Source organism: Ostrinia nubilalis, chromosome 15 (assembly GCF_963855985.1).
Source record: "Ostrinia nubilalis chromosome 15, ilOstNubi1.1, whole genome shotgun sequence".
Taxonomy (NCBI): Eukaryota; Metazoa; Arthropoda; class Insecta; order Lepidoptera; family Crambidae; genus Ostrinia; species Ostrinia nubilalis.
The window spans coordinates 3138167-3157915 of NC_087102.1; the positions used below are offsets into that span (position 1 = coordinate 3138167).

The 19749-nt window shown below is 35.6% G+C and overlaps 1 protein-coding gene across 1 annotated transcript in view; it reads right to left on the reverse strand.

Annotated features, from left to right (window-relative positions):
- The window catches only part of LOC135078810 (atypical protein kinase C), a 272495-nt gene that overhangs the window by 238467 nt on the left and 14279 nt on the right, over positions 1 to 19749 (reverse strand). Inside the window, exon 2 of the mRNA XM_063973375.1 lies at positions 6539 to 7120. Within this exon, the coding sequence (XP_063829445.1) occupies positions 6539 to 7109 (571 nt within the window). The 5' untranslated portion in view covers positions 7110 to 7120. The remainder of the gene's footprint in view (positions 1 to 6538; positions 7121 to 19749) is intronic.

The following is a 19749-nucleotide window of genomic DNA, read 5'->3' on the forward strand; positions in this document are numbered from 1 at the left end:
GCCGCGGCAAATAGCCGCGCCCGGCAAACTGCCGTGTTGCAATCACTGGAACCTAGTGTAGATAGTAACGCCTTTGTGGTTTGGTAGTTAGGCTTCTAAGAGATGTGGTTTTGATTCTCTTAAGGAACTATTTAATTAAACCTTTGATTTTTGAAAGTTACATCTCGAAATAAATTTTAAATATCTTGAAAAATCAGAAAGCAATCGCCCGGCAAGCGAAATGACGTGAGTTTCATACCCACCTTAAGCAATTCGATTTTTTCAAGTTACTTAAAAAATAGTCTGGTCTACTGACTAAAGACTGTTAGCGGACTTCTCTACTTTTAGCGGGACTAAATCGAATCTACGCGTTCCACCACTATTCAATTAATGACTCCGTGCACATCACTACGATCTGTCACTTGACTTTCGGTATTTTCGCGCGTACATTATGCGATATGTTTTCTATAACTTAAAGTTTGATAATAAATGTGGTTAAAAAGTGATTTCTGAAGACTGAAATATCTTATTATCTTATATATATTATCGTATAATCTTCTACTAAACGATTTCAAGTTCAGTCGGCCGTAACGCATTCGTTATAAAACCGGGAAACGTAAAATCAACGTTATATTAGTTACGTGCTTTTTTCTCTAATGCCAATAACAAATTGCTCGAGACAAAAACATAGTTTTCTAATTGCATATAATAAAACTGTACTTGAAGTTCCGTTATTACACTAGTCACTTCATACCGAGCCGTTATGTAATTGTGAATTGTTGTTAGTTTTTTCGGTTAGCATTACTGTAATATAGAAATTTAATTTAATTTTAATTGCGTATCCTCTTCAAGGCTAATGATCGGAAATTATGTCTAACTCCGACTTTAACACTGATTAATAATCCTAATCAGCTAACTCAAGTAAGTACCGAATTAAAATTTGCATTGAAAATATGATATTTATAGACCTTATTCTTATTCGCAAAAGCCTAAAAACTATTTATATATTTTAGGGTTAATCTACTTTCTTTTTCGTAGATTTTTTAATTAAAAACTGGCAATAACTCTGGTGTCAGACTTTATAAGACGTAATACACTGGGATCATTAATAGAAAGTTATTTTCATTTGTGACCCATCTAAGAATTTTACTTAAAGACCTCCAGATGTAGAGTCCAACTCCGTAACCACTAGATACATTATACAATTAAAAAGATTCCTCCAGTTACAGCAATTTGAAGGTGTACTTCAATTAATTAACAGTACTCAGTAAACTAGTGATTCAACTAACATCCAACAACATAGTGACCTAATATCAGACCACGAGTTAATGACTGTATCTCCCAAGTAAAAAACAAACGAAGACAATTAGCAGGAATCAAAGCAAAATACGATAAGATCTTCCAGATTTTACGAGGGTCATCACAAGAGACGCAATTTTACCCAATTGAAAACAAATAATGACCAGAAACGAACAACAACTTCACAATGCCAACAGCAGTAGAGTCCAAAATTGATCAACAATTGAGGACGACTGTAAACAGCTGTAAATTACCCTGTATTTTTAAGGCATGAAGGTCCAAAACTGATTGCAGATGATTGGAACCCTGCCTGCAGCTGTTGGTACTTTAATAGCCGAGGAAATGAAGGCGTCAAAGATACTTTATGAGTTTGACGGGTTTTCAATCGCACAATAAAAGTTATTGGAAGTATAGGCCACCAGACATTCAGAGATATTCATTTATTCACCATCTTGTAAACAAAGATGATGTCCAAAGCATTCAGAAGATTTTAACCAAATCAGAATTTGTAAAATTAAATTAGCGGCATTTCAATAATAATAATAATAATAAATAATAATAATAAAATCATTTATTTGCAAGAACATGGTTAGATTGGTGTTAATTTAGTTAATTCCAGCATATTCTGTCGCATGCGACGTGCAAAAGTTTTTGTTCTTAAAGTTATGTTAATTGTTATTGCTACATTTGGTCTTAGATTTTACATATTTTTACAACTCAAAATACTTATTTTACTCATAGTTGTTTTTCATATACCATGATAGTAACAAGTATTTAACAATACAATAAATACATGTCAGGGAACAAAATTTGAATTGCAAATGTCAAAGAAATTTAAATTAATTGTAAGATGTCAAATTAAGTTACATTACCGATGTCACATCATTCTATCATTTAAAAAGTCATTCACTGTATAATACATTTTAATTAACAAAAAGTCAAAAACTGCACTTTTAAAGGACAGTGCTAATCCATGTATGGAAGTTGGACCAAGTGCTGCCCAGAATGAAACCATAGTGCATTTTGTTCCTCAGGCCAATACTAATTAATAAACCGGAGCGCACTGAAATCTATCCCTGGAGTTAAGAGAAAAAAAAAAGTTTTGTTTTGAATTATTTACATACAAAATATCATCGATGTATACCTACTACGCATAAGATTTCGCGATTGTGGCATTAAATAACACTCGCTATGTTGAACTTAACCATACTAAATAAAAATTCAATAAAATTCATTTATTTTTTGCAAATAGGCTTTTAGAAAGCACTTTTACACGTCCCAATATTAACCCTACCACTGCTTCGGGACAATAAATGGGCCAGTGCTGAGAAGAAGCAGCGCAAGAAACTCAGTCACTATTGTCAGCCTCCTTTTCAAGGGTTTACAGTCTTTAGAATATACAAAAAATTATAATCATAAGTATTGATGCGAGCTAGGTAGTTAAACATTCCAAACATTTTTATCTTTTATATAATCATCAACTTTATAGTAGCCCTTTTTCATTAAGGTGCTTTTGATATGTGCTTTAAATTTATGAATGGGCAATTCTACAACAGTTTGTGGTAATTTATTGAAAAGTTTAATACATTTCCCCATAAATGAATTACCAATCTTGTGCAGTCTGAAATTTGGAACGGCAAGTTTATTTTTGTTTCTTGTATTGAACTTGTGTAAATCACTCTTTCTAGTAAATTGCTCTATATTTTTGCGAACATATAAAAGGTTTTCATAAATGAACTGTGAAGCTACTGTCAGTATATTAATCTCCTTAAAGAATTCTCTCAAGGAAAATCGGGGTCCAAGGTTATAAATGGCCCGCACTGCTCTCTTCTGCAGAACAAACACAGTTTCAATGTCCGCAGCTGAGCCCCACAACAATATGCCGTATGACATTATACTGTGAAAATAGCTAAAATAAACTAGCCTTGCCGTTTCAATGTCAGTTAATTGCCTTATCTTTCTCACTGCAAAAGCAGCTGAACTGAGCCTTGCTGACAAGGTTTCAATATGAGGACCCCACTGAAGTTTAGAATCTAAAGTGATTCCCAAGAATGTTGTGGAACTTATGCTATTTAATGGTTCATTCTTCACCATCAATTGTGTGGGAACCTGCCTCACATTAGGTAAGGTAAATTTAATGCACTTAGTTTTGTTTGCATTTAACAATAAGTTGTTAACAGTAAACCAATGCAAAACCTGTGAGAGTGTGTCATTTATATCATCAAGGTTTACTTTACCTCTATCAACTTTGAAAATGAGAGATGTGTCATCAGCAAATAACACAATATCACATAGATCTTTTACAAAGTAGGGAAGGTCATTAATATAAATAAGAAATAGCAAAGGTCCCAATATCGATCCCTGCAGCACACCCATGGTAAGAGGTGCTCCAGAAGACTCAGTTCCATTAATACAAACTTTTTGCTTTCTGCCTGTGAGATACGAGCGATACGATACTGCATCCGTACACCTTACTTTAGTACGACTTCGACATTCTTTATAAGCGATCAAGCGCTGTTGCAGTAGTTTGGTTAGTTGACAAAAATTAATTATTTCCAAAATGGAAGAAGAAGAAGAAGAAGAAGATGGAAGAAGTTTTAGCTTACAATAACTTCAATAATCGATTGTAATACACCAATAAATTGATTTTTTGCAAGGATAGGGAACTAAATCTTCTTGCTTCATTTTGGAAATAATTAATTTCTGTCAACTTACCAAACAATTAAAACAACGCTAGATCGTTTATAAAGAATGTCTAAATCGCACTAAAGTAACGTGTACGGATGCAGTATGGTTAAGTTCAACATAGCGAGTGTTATTTAATGCCAAAATCGCGAAATCTTATGCGTAGTACGTATACATCGATGATATTTTGTATGTAAATAATTCGAAACAAAACTCTTTTTTTCTCTTAACTCCAGGGATAGATTTCAGTGCGCTTCGGTTTACACATTAGTATAGGCTTGAGGAACAAAATGCACTATGGGTTGATTCTGGGCAGCACTTGGTCCAGACCCTGGCACTGTCCTTTGGTAAAGGTTAACATTTTTACATTGTTTGGTAATTTATTAAATATTCGTATAGCCATACAATAACAGTTTTTGGAATACAGTGTCAATCTTTGAGGTGGGATTGATAAGTTGTCTGCCTTCCTACCTCTATAGCCATAAGTTTTATTTGTCTCAAATAAATGGGTATATCTCTTGACAAACATTGCCATCTCAAAGATGTATAAGCATGGAAGTGGCAATATGTTTAGATCTTTAAACAATGGCTTGCAACTGTCTAAATAATGTGCTCCGCAAATCGCTCTAATGCACTTTTTTTGTGCTCTAAAGGCTACAGGCATATCGACTGAGTTTCCCCACAATATAAGGCCATATCGTAATATTGATGAAACATATCCATGATAAGCCATAAGAGCTGCGCTTTTAGATGCTGCTTGTCTAAGTCTATTAAGAGCATAAACAAATCTGTCAATTTTATTTACTAGTAAGTCAATATGAGCTTTCCAATTACAGAATTTGTCTATAGTTATACCTAAGAATTTTGTCGAAGTCACATTATCTACATTATTATTCATATGATTTATGTCAAGTTGTACATTATTTTCATTGAATTTAGCTTCAAATTTAATATACTTTGTTTTACTAACATTAAGGTTCAAATTGTTACATTCCAACCATTCAACAATTTTTTTTAGATTGGCATTTGCCATGAGGGACAATTCTTCCTTCTTTTTACATTTTATGATGAGAGTAGTATCATCCGCAAAAAGTACACACTGTTGCTCTGTGATATTTGGCAGGTCATTAATGTAGAGCAAAAACAATAATGGTCCTAAAACACTGCCTTGCGGGACACCACAGCGATTATATCTGTAAGATGATGTAAATGTTTTTTTAATGTTTGAAGATAACTTGGATATTTTAACACATTGTTGACGGTTTGATAAATAGCTTTCTATCCATGACAAAGCCGGCCCTCGAATACCGTATCTGTCCAATTTATTAAGAAGCCGTTTATGGCACACAAAATCAAATGCTTTGCTCATATCCAGAAATATGGCTAGTGTATGCATTGCGTTATTTAAGTTTTGTGTCACTTCTTTAATTAATTGAAAGGAGGCAAGTGTTGTTGAGCTATTTTTACGAAAACCAAATTGTTCATCTTTTAATAATTTTTCAAATGAAATAAATGTAGATATTTTCTGATGCATAACCTTTTCAAATACTTTAGATAGTATAGGTATTAATGTAATAGGTCGGTAGTTACCGAGTTCTTCATGGGGCCCATTCTTGTGTAAAGGTTTCACAATTGAAAATTTTAATTCAGTTGGAAACTGGCCTTGTACGAGAAAGGTTTATTATATGAGCCAAAGGGGTGGAGATAAAAACAGCACTTTTCTTTAAAATGTCAGTGTTGATGTCGTCATAACCTGTAGAATATGTATTTCTTAGTCTTTTTATTATTTTGTATATGTCATTTTCATTAATAGGTGTCAAATAAATACTGTTATGATGGAATGATATATTATGGGCTGAATGTCCGGAATTTATTTCTTTGTCAGTTTTTGGTATGCTTTTATTTGTCATGTCTATAAAATACTTATTGAATTCGTCACATATTTCATTAGGATTGTCAATATAGTTATTATTTCCAATTTTTATTTTTTTAATGTCTTTTTTTGAGTCTATATTTTGCGTGTATTTTTTTAAAATATCCCATGTAGTTTTGCAAACATTCTTTGAGTTTTTGATGTAACGTGTATTTGTGTTTTTTTGTGCTTGGAGTATACATTGCTTTAATACTTTTGTGTAGCGCTGGTAATATTTTCTTTTTATAATTTTGTTGGAAGAAGAAAGCCGATATTTAAGATAAAGCTGTCTTTTGTAAATACAGCATCGTTTAATACCTCTTGTTAGCCAATTATTTTTCATAGGTTTGTTGACTATTTTTACTTTTATGGTTGGGAAACACAAGTTAAAAAATAAACTAATTAGGTCATGAAAATATTTAAATGCTTTATCAGTATCGTTTTCTTGAAGTACTTCAAGGAACGATAATACAATACATTAGCGGCGTAGAAATTTGAAATATTACCTCCTTATTTTGCAATCACTTTATCTCTGTGATGGTAACTAATCTCGAACAACGTATAACGAATTGAATATTTTTATTTAATATTCTACTTATTGCAAATATTTTTACAATTTCGTGCCCTAACTATATTTTAAGATCAAGAAAATCCTCTACTCACCATTTCTAGATATGACCCTCCTCAGCATATGCCCGAAGCGCCTAGCACCGAGGCATACCCTTTGCTCGCGAACCACTTCATCCATGCAATCACTATCCGTAGCAGAATCCACCTCACTGTCATCTCCTGACACAAGGGATCCCCTCTTACTCAACCCCTTAAAATCCGCCTCGCCAGAACTCAAAGTCGGCTCGCTAGCACCAAACTTTGAATCCCAGCGGTCACTCTGTTCATCACAAAACAAATCATCTAAATTTGTTTCTAATAAACCTTTGGCACTACATATCACTTTGCTTTTGACGTCTTCGCGCATGACTATTGCGTCGACGCTATTAGAAAGGCACTTTTCGCGGCGCACCGACTTATTGTCTACACCGTGCGTGACGTCGTCTATAGTTTTTGTCCGCTGCTTCACTCTCGGTACGTGGGTATCGGTATCGACCTTCTCCGGTTCAGTGACTTTGGGACCGATTTGGCTTTGCCCCCGGAACATGTTGGACAACACTAACATTTTCACTGTTTTTAAAGCACCAACACTTGTCAAACATTCCATCACTGCATTCCCATTCATTTCACTGTGCACTATAGATACGGCATTTTCGTTAATGACGGACAGCGTTTGACCTCAGATAATATCTATGATGACGTTATTTTTGTCAGTAAGGCTGGTTTTAGTATCGCGCTGACGCACGCTGACCGTCGGCGCTGACAGCCAAAATATATGAAGCTCAGGTGATCCGTCTGCTCGTTTGCCTCCTGTCACATAAAAACAAAATAGCGTCGGCGCCGAGCGGTCAGCGTCACTCAAGAACGTTTCTTTCAATAACATAATATTGATCTGTCAGCGCCGACGATCAGCGAGCGGTCAGCGTGATTCTAAAACCCGCCTAACATCAAATGAAAAATTGTGATAGCCTTTGGACAAAATCACATAAATCATGCTATGTTTGTGAAGTATACGATTTGCATAAAAAATAACACTAATTTTCGCCCGTTCTCTAAAGCCACAAAGCGTTCCTTTGATAGAATTCCCGTTGCATTTGATACGTATGCAAATGCATTGTTTACGGAGAACCAAACATTATTCAGGCGTCTAGAACATTGCAGGATTTGGCCGTTATTTCGTGAGCCACGAAAGAGCCACAAAATAGGAATCCACAGAAAGACAACTCAGTATATTATTCCGAAAATCCGAACGACTTAATTCGGTTTCGCAATGGAAGCGACACGTTTACAATAGGTTCAGTTCAAAATCAGACTAAACGTTTTGTCCAATAAGAAGTAACTATGTTTTAGTTGGCGGTTCGCGTTCCAGATTCCAACATTGGGGAGCTAATTCTATTGGACGCAAATGTTATAGTGATAAGAATAACTTTTTATTTTTAATTTAAAGTGCAATATGTGTACCTTAATTAATAATAACAATAATTATTAAATATTTCTTAGCAATCAAACTTAATAATAAGATTAGAATGCGGAGCAAAAACTGCAACAGCTGTGTGCAATACTCTACGTTGATACGTCACTCACACCTGCACTGTGTTTGACGTTTGACATCACCAACATGTGGTACAAGATTGTTATGCACATTGATGATTCACGCTATTGGATTCACGCACACGTGGTTGTACCACAGACTAAATTGTGTTACATTAAACAGGTATTTATTGTCATTTGTCTAGCGTAGAGCCGGTGGTTCTACATTTTACAACAGTGTGTATGGTCACCAAAAGTTTAAGATGAAATCCCATAAATAAAGCGTAGGTGTAAATGTGTTAACGCCTATACCTAAAGCATCACAAATGGGAAATGATGTTATTATTATTCTGTATAATGGCTTCAATGGTGCGTTTGAAGCACACTGGTTTCGCCAATGTTGAGGTAGAGACTCTTTATTGGATACGCCACAAAAACTGACAAATACAGAAAACAAAAACTAAGTTGAAGTTACTCCAACAATTTACATTACGGCCCCGCTGCCCGGGTAAATAAAATATCAGCGGAACTGCTCACCACCTCCGAATTCTTTCTGCTAAATAATAAATAAGGCCGGAGAAGGATAACGATTCACATGTAACGCATTTATGAAGGCCGCGCCGAGCTATGGCGGAGCGGGAACACGAATTGGCGGGAAAAAGAGCACTTTTTATTCAAAAAAGAATTTGAGCCGCTAAAAGGCGACGTAGGTGGAAAACTGATTGGTTTGATTTCTGCGACCGTAGTCTTTGATCGGGAAGTCAAAATGTTCAGTTCTTATTCACTTTTAGATACTTTTACTTTATTTTGGAGGAATTAAACTTTTCAGGTATTTCGTGTGATTTATTCATGTCTTGTTTAAGTAAGTCAAGGACGTTTATAAATGCCCTAAAATCATAATTAGGTAACCCTAATAATTTTAATATCGTAGCTCAATGTCTGGACGGCGAACAACGGTATGCTTGCCAAGACGCGATCTTTACTTCAGTTCAGAACTCGTAGACCTCTTCAATTCTACGTCAGATATGACCAGTAGTTTGCCAATTTAGCTTGCTAATCATTAAGACTAATTATGATTGTACGGAAGAAGATGTAAGAGAGAACTAAAAATTGTAGCGTGTGTATCTAAATGTTAAGTACTCGTAGGTAATGTGTGCTTCGGGATGTCATCTATACTAATATTATAAAGCTGAAGAGTTTGTTTGTTTGTTTGTTTGTTTGTTTGTTTGGTTGAACGCGCTAATCTCAGGAACTACTGGACCGATTTGAAAAATTCTTTTTGTGTTGGATAGCCCGTTAGTTCCTGAAGGCTTTAGGCTATTTATCATCACGCTAAGACCAATAGGAGCGGAGCACCAATCAAGAATATTTCAAATCAGTGAATTTCCTTTTGAGAGCTGACGCTGCGTAAACGGTTAAAGTTTCGCAAAAATCATGTATGACAGGATTGTTCCCCTTTAAAAGTTCTTTAAAAAAGTCCGCGGTAGCATATGTCTATCTTTTAAGGTTGGCTCATAGTAACCATTTTTATGCAAAAAAAAAATCTGTTTTAAAATAATGCATTATTTGCGAAGGTGTTTTTATAAACATGATATTAATCCTTATCCAAATAAATAAATTATTCACCACAAGTATTTAATTTTAAACATTCTTGCCCTTTACACCATTCGATTTCAATAAATATCTTAGGAGATATCGCAGTTTTAAAATCACATCGCAGCAAAATAATGATCAAGTACTACGCGCGCTACTGATGGATCAATGCACAGCCTAAACCGCTGATCGTAAAGACCTTAAACTTGGACGGTGTGTTCTTTGTATGACGTAAGCATCTGATAAGAAAGGATTTTCCAAAATTCTACCCCTAAGGAGGTAAAAAGGAGGGGCAAAGTTTGTATGAAATAACGAGATTCCTTCGTCCAATCTACTTAAAATTTTGCATAAGCATTCTATAACAGAATTAATGGAAGACGTGTTTCGTATTTTAGTGAAATGCACCCCCTAACTATGTTAAAAAGGGGTAGAAAGTTATTTTAGTGGTGATTTGCTTCAAAGTTGATATTAATTACTCATTAGTGCATTTTTTTACAATCATGACGTCATGTTAACGACTACCATACTCTAGGGGCCTCCACTTAACCTCGGAGTGGGTGCCCGCTGCGTGCGCTCGCCCAACAATGCATAGTAATGCATGAAAGTCATGCCGCGGGCACCTGCTTGCGCTGTATACATAAACTCATTTTCGCGCGAGAGTTTTGGCGGAGGCCCTTGAGGTAGTGGGAGTAGTCTTGAGGAAAAGCTCCTTCTCCCACGGCCAGTGGCATGCTGGAAGCTTGGTGATTCTAGCACCCGTAGGAAAATATAAAAAAAAGTTTACCAATAATACTGCGGTAGGTGTAGTTTTCGATTTCGTTGTAAAAAAATAATACCACCGAGTAACTTTCACCGGATCAAAGGCCGAGCTGCATATTCATAAAATATAAGAAAAAAATATTTTCATGTTTATTTAGCTAACCTGATTTTTATATTTTAAAAGTATTCAAACATTTAGATAATAACGTTAAAACATTTAAAAATAATCGTATGAGAACGTTTTCGACTTCTCCACGGACGAAGTCGCGGGCAAAAGCTATTTGTAAAATAATTAGACTAAATTATTAAAAGTGCCTACCCAAAGTCATTATTCCACGCGGACGAAGTCGCGGGCACAGCTAGTTGATATAATAAATACTCGCGATTTGCGGTAAAAACATGATTCATTTAATTATTACTAAAATATCGAGACGAGGAAATATTTAAATGTATATTATGTGGAAAATTCTAGGGTCGGCGAAAGAGAAAAACAAAAGAATGTCGATCTTCAGCGATTAAAAAGAATAAAGATTTTTCTTAGTGGCCAGACGTGCCCAAACAACTGCACGCATGAAGATTATTGAAGGCTACTGACAACGCCTGACAACTCTTGTAGCGGAGTTTTGGGCTGACATTGTGTAGGTTTGTAGTCGACACGAAAAGAAGAAGAAGTGGCCAGTGTCACGTAGCCAAGAAAGGATGTTGAGAGAGAACTCAGGTAGGTACTCGTATGTCGATGGTGATGAACTATTTGTCTACTTATTTAGTATTCGTTTATTTCCTATGCACTAACAAGTATCAACATTCCGTATATTAGCATATCAATCAGTGGATTATTTCATAAATGCAAGCGATACGTAACGCAATCGTATTAAAATATTAATAGGAATTTGTTCTAGTGTAAGCATGCAAATTTAACTATTTCCATGCAAATATCCAGCGTGCATCGGGCCGATGACGTCAATTTATAAATACTATTGGCTAAACTAATTAATGGTGAAGGCCGAAATTATGCGCCAACACACTTTTCATATTAACATAAGTTATTAAAGCTGGTCAAATCCTTCATTGCAATTGCATTGCGTCTGGTAAATAAGAGAGAATCATGCTCCTGCAGATAGGGTTGCCAGGTCCAAAAACACAAAAGCCGGGCTCTGTGCTTCATTTGGCCGGACATTTTACCCTAACATGTGCAATTAATGTAGTAGCTCACCAGACACCTGGCAACCCTAGCGGCACTGCGGCCTTTATTTTGGCCAGACACGCAATCAAAAAGCCTACCTGTCCGGCTTTATCCGGACGCCTGGCAACCCTACCTGCCAAATGACTTGACGATGATTAAAGTCAAACGCCAAAGCCCTATAATATAATAGTGACTGAGTTTCTTGCGCTGCTTCTTTTCAGCACTGGCCTATTTATTGTCCCGAAGCAGTGGTAGGGTTAATACTAGGACGTGTAAAAGTGCTTTTTAAAAGCCTACTTGCAAAAACATCAGAACAAGCACTCAAATATGAATCAGTGACCTTTCAGGTTCGGCCAAACCAACGCGATCACACGCGATCAGCCGGCGTGCAGCGATGGCGATCAATGCATTTAAAGGTTCGGCCAAACCAACGCGATCAGCCGGCGTGCAGCGATGGCGATCAATGCATTTAGGTCTGGTCGCCATCGCTGCACGCCGGCTGATCGCGTTGTGATCGCGTTAGTTTGGCCGAACCCTTAGTCTGGTCGCCATCGCTGCGCGCCGGCTGATCGCGTTGGTTTGGCCGAACCTTTAAAGATAGAACTTTCAGGCACCCGAAATGTGGTTTGGAAAAATAAATCCAGGTTTCCACTGGAATTTCAAGGATACCTGCCACCGATAATAAAAATATAAAGCTCTACGCACCCGCTAAATATTCAAAGACTTTCTTATCTACTTGAATAATTCCCTTTGTATGGCCGTAGGGTTGTCAACAACTAATTTTTAATTTACGCGAGTAACTTTTCAGAAAATAATTATAAAAGCGACGTAAAGTCTAGCTTTATCAACATAAAACCCAATTTTTAATGGTAGATCAAGTTTTATAACTTTCATACGTTTAGCTAGCTTTTTTTAAAGCAGGATAATAAATCACAGGATTTAAAGAGTGAATTTTACAACTACACCAAAAGCCAGAGCCATCTATTTGGACATGAAAATTTAATATTTAATCTGGGTAATAGCTCCGTAGCTACGACTAGTAGGCGAGCTCCATATTATACATGTTTTATAGCTTTTTAGAATATTGTTTTATTTCACATGTATGTATTTGGAGAAAGTGTCTCCATACAGGAGTGTTATATTGACTATCTTAGGCTGCAGCTAGCATCTAACTGAACGTAACTATAACGATAACCGGTGTTTTTGTATGGATAGTTGAGACAGATTTTTGATGTTTGTCAAAGTTAAAGTAAGATGGTACATCCCTAAGAGAATAAGTGACTTTTATGACTTTTCTTATTACATTTCATTTCAATTATTTAGGTAAAAGTATTATGGAAAATACTGGTAAAACTTCGCTTTTTTTTCCAAGTCCGTGTAACTTATTAGAAAATAGCATAGTGCATAATCGGTCAATTAGTTTTCGACGTGTACGTACGTACATGCCCAATTTCCTCATGTCTCTTTGGGTCTAATTTATTTTAAAAATCTTTTTTAAGACAGGCAACCCTAACCACAAAGTCTTGATGACAGAATCCCATCTGTCTGGAACAAAGCGCTGATAACATGCCGGCCACGTAGCCGCTATCGGACCTGCGATTGTCCGCCATTTTGTTGAGCAAATGTTTGCTTACATAACTAATGCTCAAGCTCTACTGAGGTTAATAGTAGTCATTCAAGAAAAAGTCGGGATAACAAAAGAAAGGTAGATAACTAAAACAGAGAGATGTATTACAGTCGGCGTCAATAGTTAGTGAAAAAGCTGAAAACATAAGCTTATTTCTATTGTAACAAAGACGTGTTGCGAACTTTTTGGCTACTTTGGTTGTCACGTACCTACTATTTGATGCTGACTGTACAAAATCGAAACTCGGTTCAATGAGGGCTATGGTTTTAGCGCTCACCAGTTGGCGCTACTGTAGAGAGGGGTCATTTCAATCGCCAGTGGTGCCAACTGTTAAGTAAGTATAGAAACGATAGCCCTCATTGGAAGCATAGACGGAGGCTCGTGATTGGTAGAATTTGAATATAGTTTTAGTTAATTTGAGTTTTTTTTTTGTAATATCTACGGTAAATGTATGTGTGTCTGTGTACACATTTACTTCTAATCAGAATATAATACAGAATTATGATTATCTACTTAAATTATGTTTCGGTGAAGGTTTTACTGAAAAGAAGACTCTGTTTTATAAGTACTGAAAAGAATTCATAAAAATATGTTTAAAGTGCAGTTTATCCTGGATAACTCTACAAAAGTAAAAAAGCACCATGCATAATGTCGCGTAAAAATTCTGCCGCATGAACTTTCAACTTTAAATAACAAAATTTTTATAATATTTTCAAGCGTAATAGAAAAATAACATGACTCCTAAAAGCTGGGCGCAGCGGCTTTTATATCCCAACTAAACACTGTAAAAAAGCAAACTGAAAAACTGCCAAAATTCATAGCGACTACGATAATTTTCGACTCAAATTATTCGAGTTTGCAACTCAGTCAATGAAGTTATAAAATGTCGAATGTTATTAAATATCTTAATTTCATGAATGGGTGTGAGCTTAATCTGTGTTACATTATCTTTGATGCGAGGGAATGCAAGTGACTTTCCGAATACCTACAAAATAAAAAAAACAAAACGATTCAAAACTGAGCTCTCACTGATGAACCAATCATGCAGAAATCAAAATTTTAAACATTCAAATTTTTAAAAACCTAATGTTCCACATTCTTTCGAGTTTCAATAGTAACTGGCCAAGTGAGATCAGTGTCTAGGAGGTGGTCCCACATCCAGTGGCTTAAAGCGGTTGGCGGATTCCGCTCTAATCTTGTTCGGTGGACGTGTGGCGCTTACAGAATTACTAAAGCGCTTTTTAACGCTGCCGTATTTGATGTAGCTGGCTGGTTACATAGAGACTATTCATAGGTGCATTGCAAGAGATTTTGAGCCACGAATTTTATGTTTTGGTAGGCTTTTGTTTGTGGACGATTTATTTATTCCCTCTGTAGGCACAGGCATTGTGTGAATTGCGAGGTTTTGGGTGAATCTCAACTTTTGTTAATTTTTTTTCACTACCAGACTGCCAAAAAGGCATAACTTGTTTTTTCTTATATCAGCTGCAAAAATATGTAACTAATATTTTAATTACTTATTTTTCTCATGGCGTCCATGAACCATTACTGGAACACAATAAGATCCACAAAGAAAACAGTCGGTTGTAATCACACAATTTGCATTATTTAATTAACCTTAATAAAGCAAAGGACGTTTCATACGAATGACCAGTAGATAGATATACATCGGCTGTAATAATAATCTGAATATACGATAACAATTTTGAGTAGGTACTTGTCTTTGTTTGTCTTTTGCACTGTATTATACATTGTGTTTGGGATGGGTCTAGCGATAATTTAAGGCGATGTTGTGATGTCAATTTTATCACAAAAATGCCCCCATATGTGGGCCCACCTCCCTCCTCTTGGAATGGAGAGGGTATTTATTTTTTATGTGACTACATAAAAAATGTTTGTATTTCTTATGTGCCCGTCTTACAGATAAATAAAAAATTGCATTTTTAATCCAATAATATATGTGTCATTAAAAAACACAAAAATGAAAAATAATGACCAAAAAACTTAATAAAAATTAATGAATTTTGTTTTTGTCAAAAAATTCAGTTTTGTCGGACACTTTTTTGGGGCATTTTTGTCGATAAAATTGACATAATATCGCCTTAAATTATCGCTGGCTCTATCCCAAACACACTATAGTATTACATTTTTATATGGAATTTTGTAGTATATTAAAACTGCCAACATCCCTACTGTAGGCCCACAGCTGCATAGTTGCGGAGTGCGGCCGCATTGACGCAGAGCTAATGACCGCAGGATTGTAGGGTGCGCCGATATTTGGCACCGATGGCCGAGCCACAGATAATGTATGAACTTAATTATCAGTTAAAATGGGCCTTTGACGAACATTATAAGAGACAGAAGGTCTATCGCCCGTATTCACAAACAATACTATGAGGTCCCACAGTGCGCGTGGACGCACAGGGTGACACACGAACCAATCACAGAGCTCTATTCAACGCTGTGCGTTCGATTTGCTGCTTCACTTACGAATACGGGCGTATGAGTATGTAACCAGCGTTTACCGTGGTTTCAGTTACTTTGTTTAACAATAATGCGCTGACAGATCCGATCATAAGCTTGAGTCTTTGCTTGAATAGATATTAAGTTTTGAGCTTCGTTTTATCACAACCTCCAGTGTTACTTTATTTCTATGCTTCTTGTAATACTGGCAGATAAAACCGAAGAAGGTACTAAACTTAAAAAGAAATCGCTCCAAATTCGAATCGCAATTCGAATATTCTAGTGATGTTCAATCACGCGGTAATCGATTGTCAGTGAGAAACGGTCGCGAGTCCCGCGGGATAGGGATGAAACGGCGGCGCGGAAGTAAGAGGCCGCGTTGACGTGACAACTTTGAAGGTGAATTAATCTATGGTTCATGGATTCTTTTAAAAAAAAAGGATTAGTACTTAATACACCAGATCGTCTGCAGAAATAGGTAAAGATAGAACTAAAGTAAAGCGCCAATCTTTTAGAAACTTCGATTGTGTAGGTATAGCTTAGTATAGATAGGTTGAATATTTTATTAGTTTTAGTCAGTCATGCGACTGGGAAAACTGACCCCGCTTATCGGGATTTAAAAGCGTAGCAGAAGGATATAATTAACGTGACTTGGCGAAATCGTAACTGATCTGGCCATAAGCAAAAGAAGATAAAGAATACAGCAGGAAGGTATTATGAAGAACATTATTTCGAAAATCGAATAGCGATATCAATTTAACCGATTGTCAGTCGAAGACGAGTCTCGCAGGAATCAGGAGCGGGATGAAACGTGCGGGAGAGCTGCTGACGTGACAACTCTGAGCATGACAGTTTAAAGCGATTTATGGCGAGTATGGCGACGGCCATCTGTGATTTATATCCTGGCTCCGGGAATACTATGATGTGAATTCAAAGGTTTATGTAACTGTTTTCAATAACAAAACTTTCATCGTGACAAACATGCTTTGCAATGCGAGCTTTGTCAAATAAGTTAAGGCCTATATTTCAAACACATCAAAAAGTTTCAAAAGTGCATCAAGCAGTTCAATAGATTTTTGTACAGAAGATGAAGAAAGTTTATTAAGTAATTGTTAAGACATCAGTGTTGTGACTTATGACCTTTAGTTATAACAGTCGCTAAAGAAGAAGTTAAATTAAAAAACAAAATAGCTAGTTACAAATTAACTGTCAAAACATCACACAATCATTCAAAGATCTATAAGCAATCTTATTTTGCGAGCAGGTTCGAAATTAGACATTGTCGAGTCGCATCGTGAGCTGTGGTCGTTAGGATAGGATGTAACTGAGATCACCTTGCCTCGGCCTTGGCGGTTTTTGACTGAGGAAATACTAAACTTTATCTCGACTTGATTGCTATACGATTGTATAACTGTGTGAACTGAGCATCTTTTATGGCATTTTATTTATTGTTATTGTGCAAATATGGAACAGATCCGGGTTTGGCGCGTTTAGTTTATGTGGATTTTACGGCGAAAATTATAAATTTTACTACTCGGTATTGTGAAACTTTTTATGGACCATACGTCAATTGTAACTGTTGGAAAGGAAGAAGACACACGGATATGTGACGGCACAACGAAGTTTTGTCACATTTTTTTTTTATTTGCAGGAGACTTGTATTATGCATCGGGAGTACTTCACATACGAATATTTTATTGTTATTCTAAACAACAACAATAAGCGAAAACTGGTGTCACTTAGCGCTTATTTCGATAATATTCTTACCTACATTTTTTTTAAAGGAACGTATTTTATATATTTTCACATAAAATAAGCTCATAAAATTGGCGCTGCTACTCAATTGGTTGGACCAAATTAACAAGGGATGTCCAATTGAATCTGCATCAAACTGAAAATGTATATTGATTCCGTGTTAGCAAATATTGGACGCTTGGTTCGCGTCGTTAAAATTTAAACGGCAATTTATTAGCGCATCGCTCGACGCGTACGCCAGCTATGCGCGGTCGTTAAGGCGCTTTGATGTCCTATGTGCGTGGGGCGACTATGTGCACGTTTTAAAGTGGGACACAAGGGTTAAAATATGAAATAAAAGTTGATATATTTATTAATCTTTAAAATATGTACTACATTATGTAGTATATCTACATAAAAAAATATAAACGGCGAACTAATTGTCAGGAAGCATTCTCTACCAGTGAACTATGAATCAGGCTGGGAAGAGAGGTGGACATTTTACACTGCGACATCTAGTCCCATCCATCATAGATATCTGATATAATAAAACTCGGCGAACAATACTTACGAACAAAATGTTTTTACAGATATTTTGATTGTTTCGGATCGAATCAAATCCGCGACCCGCTGACATGTAGTCCCAAGCAATACAGCAAACGGCCGTCACAGTATAAATAAATTACTAAGAGAGAAAACACATTTTAATATAGTTGTACCACATGCGTGATGATGAACAGAATCCGACATGGGGCGTGTATAAAATAAGTTTATTACGAAATAAAACATAAAGTGCATCCGACGTCTGTTTTGTATCTCTTCAGTAATTTTTAACTATTAGAACGGCCATAAATTATTTGGTACGCTCCAATAATAAACACAATAAACCTAGAACAAAAGTAAACAAAAGTGCAGTAACGACGAATCGATGATCGTCCGAATATTTCGACAATTTACGTGATGGGTTTTAAAGTAGCGTGAAATTTTTGTTTTAGACGTAGCTTTTGTTCTAAAACTATAAACAGTTACGTACCTCGGCTATTAAATGTTGCATACCTCTTTGTGTAATACAAAGGAAAATGTGTGGATCATTAACGTCAAATGGAAAATTTTTACGATGTCTCCTTTGAACTGGCTTTTAGTTTTTATCTAACTTTATTGTGCTAAGACTAGTAACGATGTAGTTGAGAGAAGTTTAAAAAATAAGTAAATCATTTAAAGTGAAAGTAGAAAAAATAAAAATAAGAGAAAATCTTTACCTAAACGTTTAAGTTATATTGAAATTTAGATATTTTTTAACGTAAAACTGCTACGAGATATACAGGGTGACTGGAACTGAACCCGCCATAGCTAATACGCGTATAGAGGAGGTCATTTGCTAATTATTGAACCTTACTTTCTATGACTAAAGTTTTATAGTTTAGGAGATATGAAAATTTTTATACTTGTTTCAGATTTTCCCGAAATTTGACCTAAAAACTGCTTAAATTTTTTTTCTCGCATGATTTTAACCGATTTTTTTATTTGATACTAATATCGAATAAACCTTTAGTCAAATAAAATAAATTTCAGATCTAGATAATGATTCAATAACTAGTTACGAGCCGCCAAAGTTCAACAAAAGTACAAACCACGATAAAAAATTCTACTTCAAATTCGATTGAAACAAAAATTAATGGTGATAATGGATTGCCAATGATCTTAAAAATATCTCTACCTTCTCTTCTTTCCAATGACATATCACACGTAGTAATTAGATATTGAAATTTATTAAAAATTCAAAGTTTATGGAAGAAAATGGAGTAATTTACGAAAATTATCCATACAAAGTTTCTTCAAACAACTCATATTTTCTGCTATACTCCTTTTCATAACTATTTTCGTGTTTTTTTTTTTAAATGAATTTAAAAATAATAATCACATTATAAAGAAAAAAAAATTAAAAAAATTCAAAATCAACTTTGTATGGATAATTTTTGTATTATTACTCCATTTTCTTCCATAAACTTTGAATTTTTGATAAATTTCAATATCCAATTACAACGTGTGATATATCATTGGTGTACAGTGTCCCAAAAAGCTCGGACCGTGGTTGTAAAATAAAACACTGATCCAAGTAAAGTGAAGTATATTGAACCTTAATGTTTTAACTTAAATAGTCAGGAAAAAATCAAATGATATCGCGATTTAACGAAGCACATCGCCATCTAGCTACGCAATTTCAGAACTTATGACTTTTGACATTTTCCATAACTATTTTCTAAACTATGACAGACGCAATCTCAAACATAACCGCCCACCATGAACACCGTGCGGTGTTCATCATTAACATCAGTATCGCGTACATGAGACTTCGACAAAATACCTATAACTTAG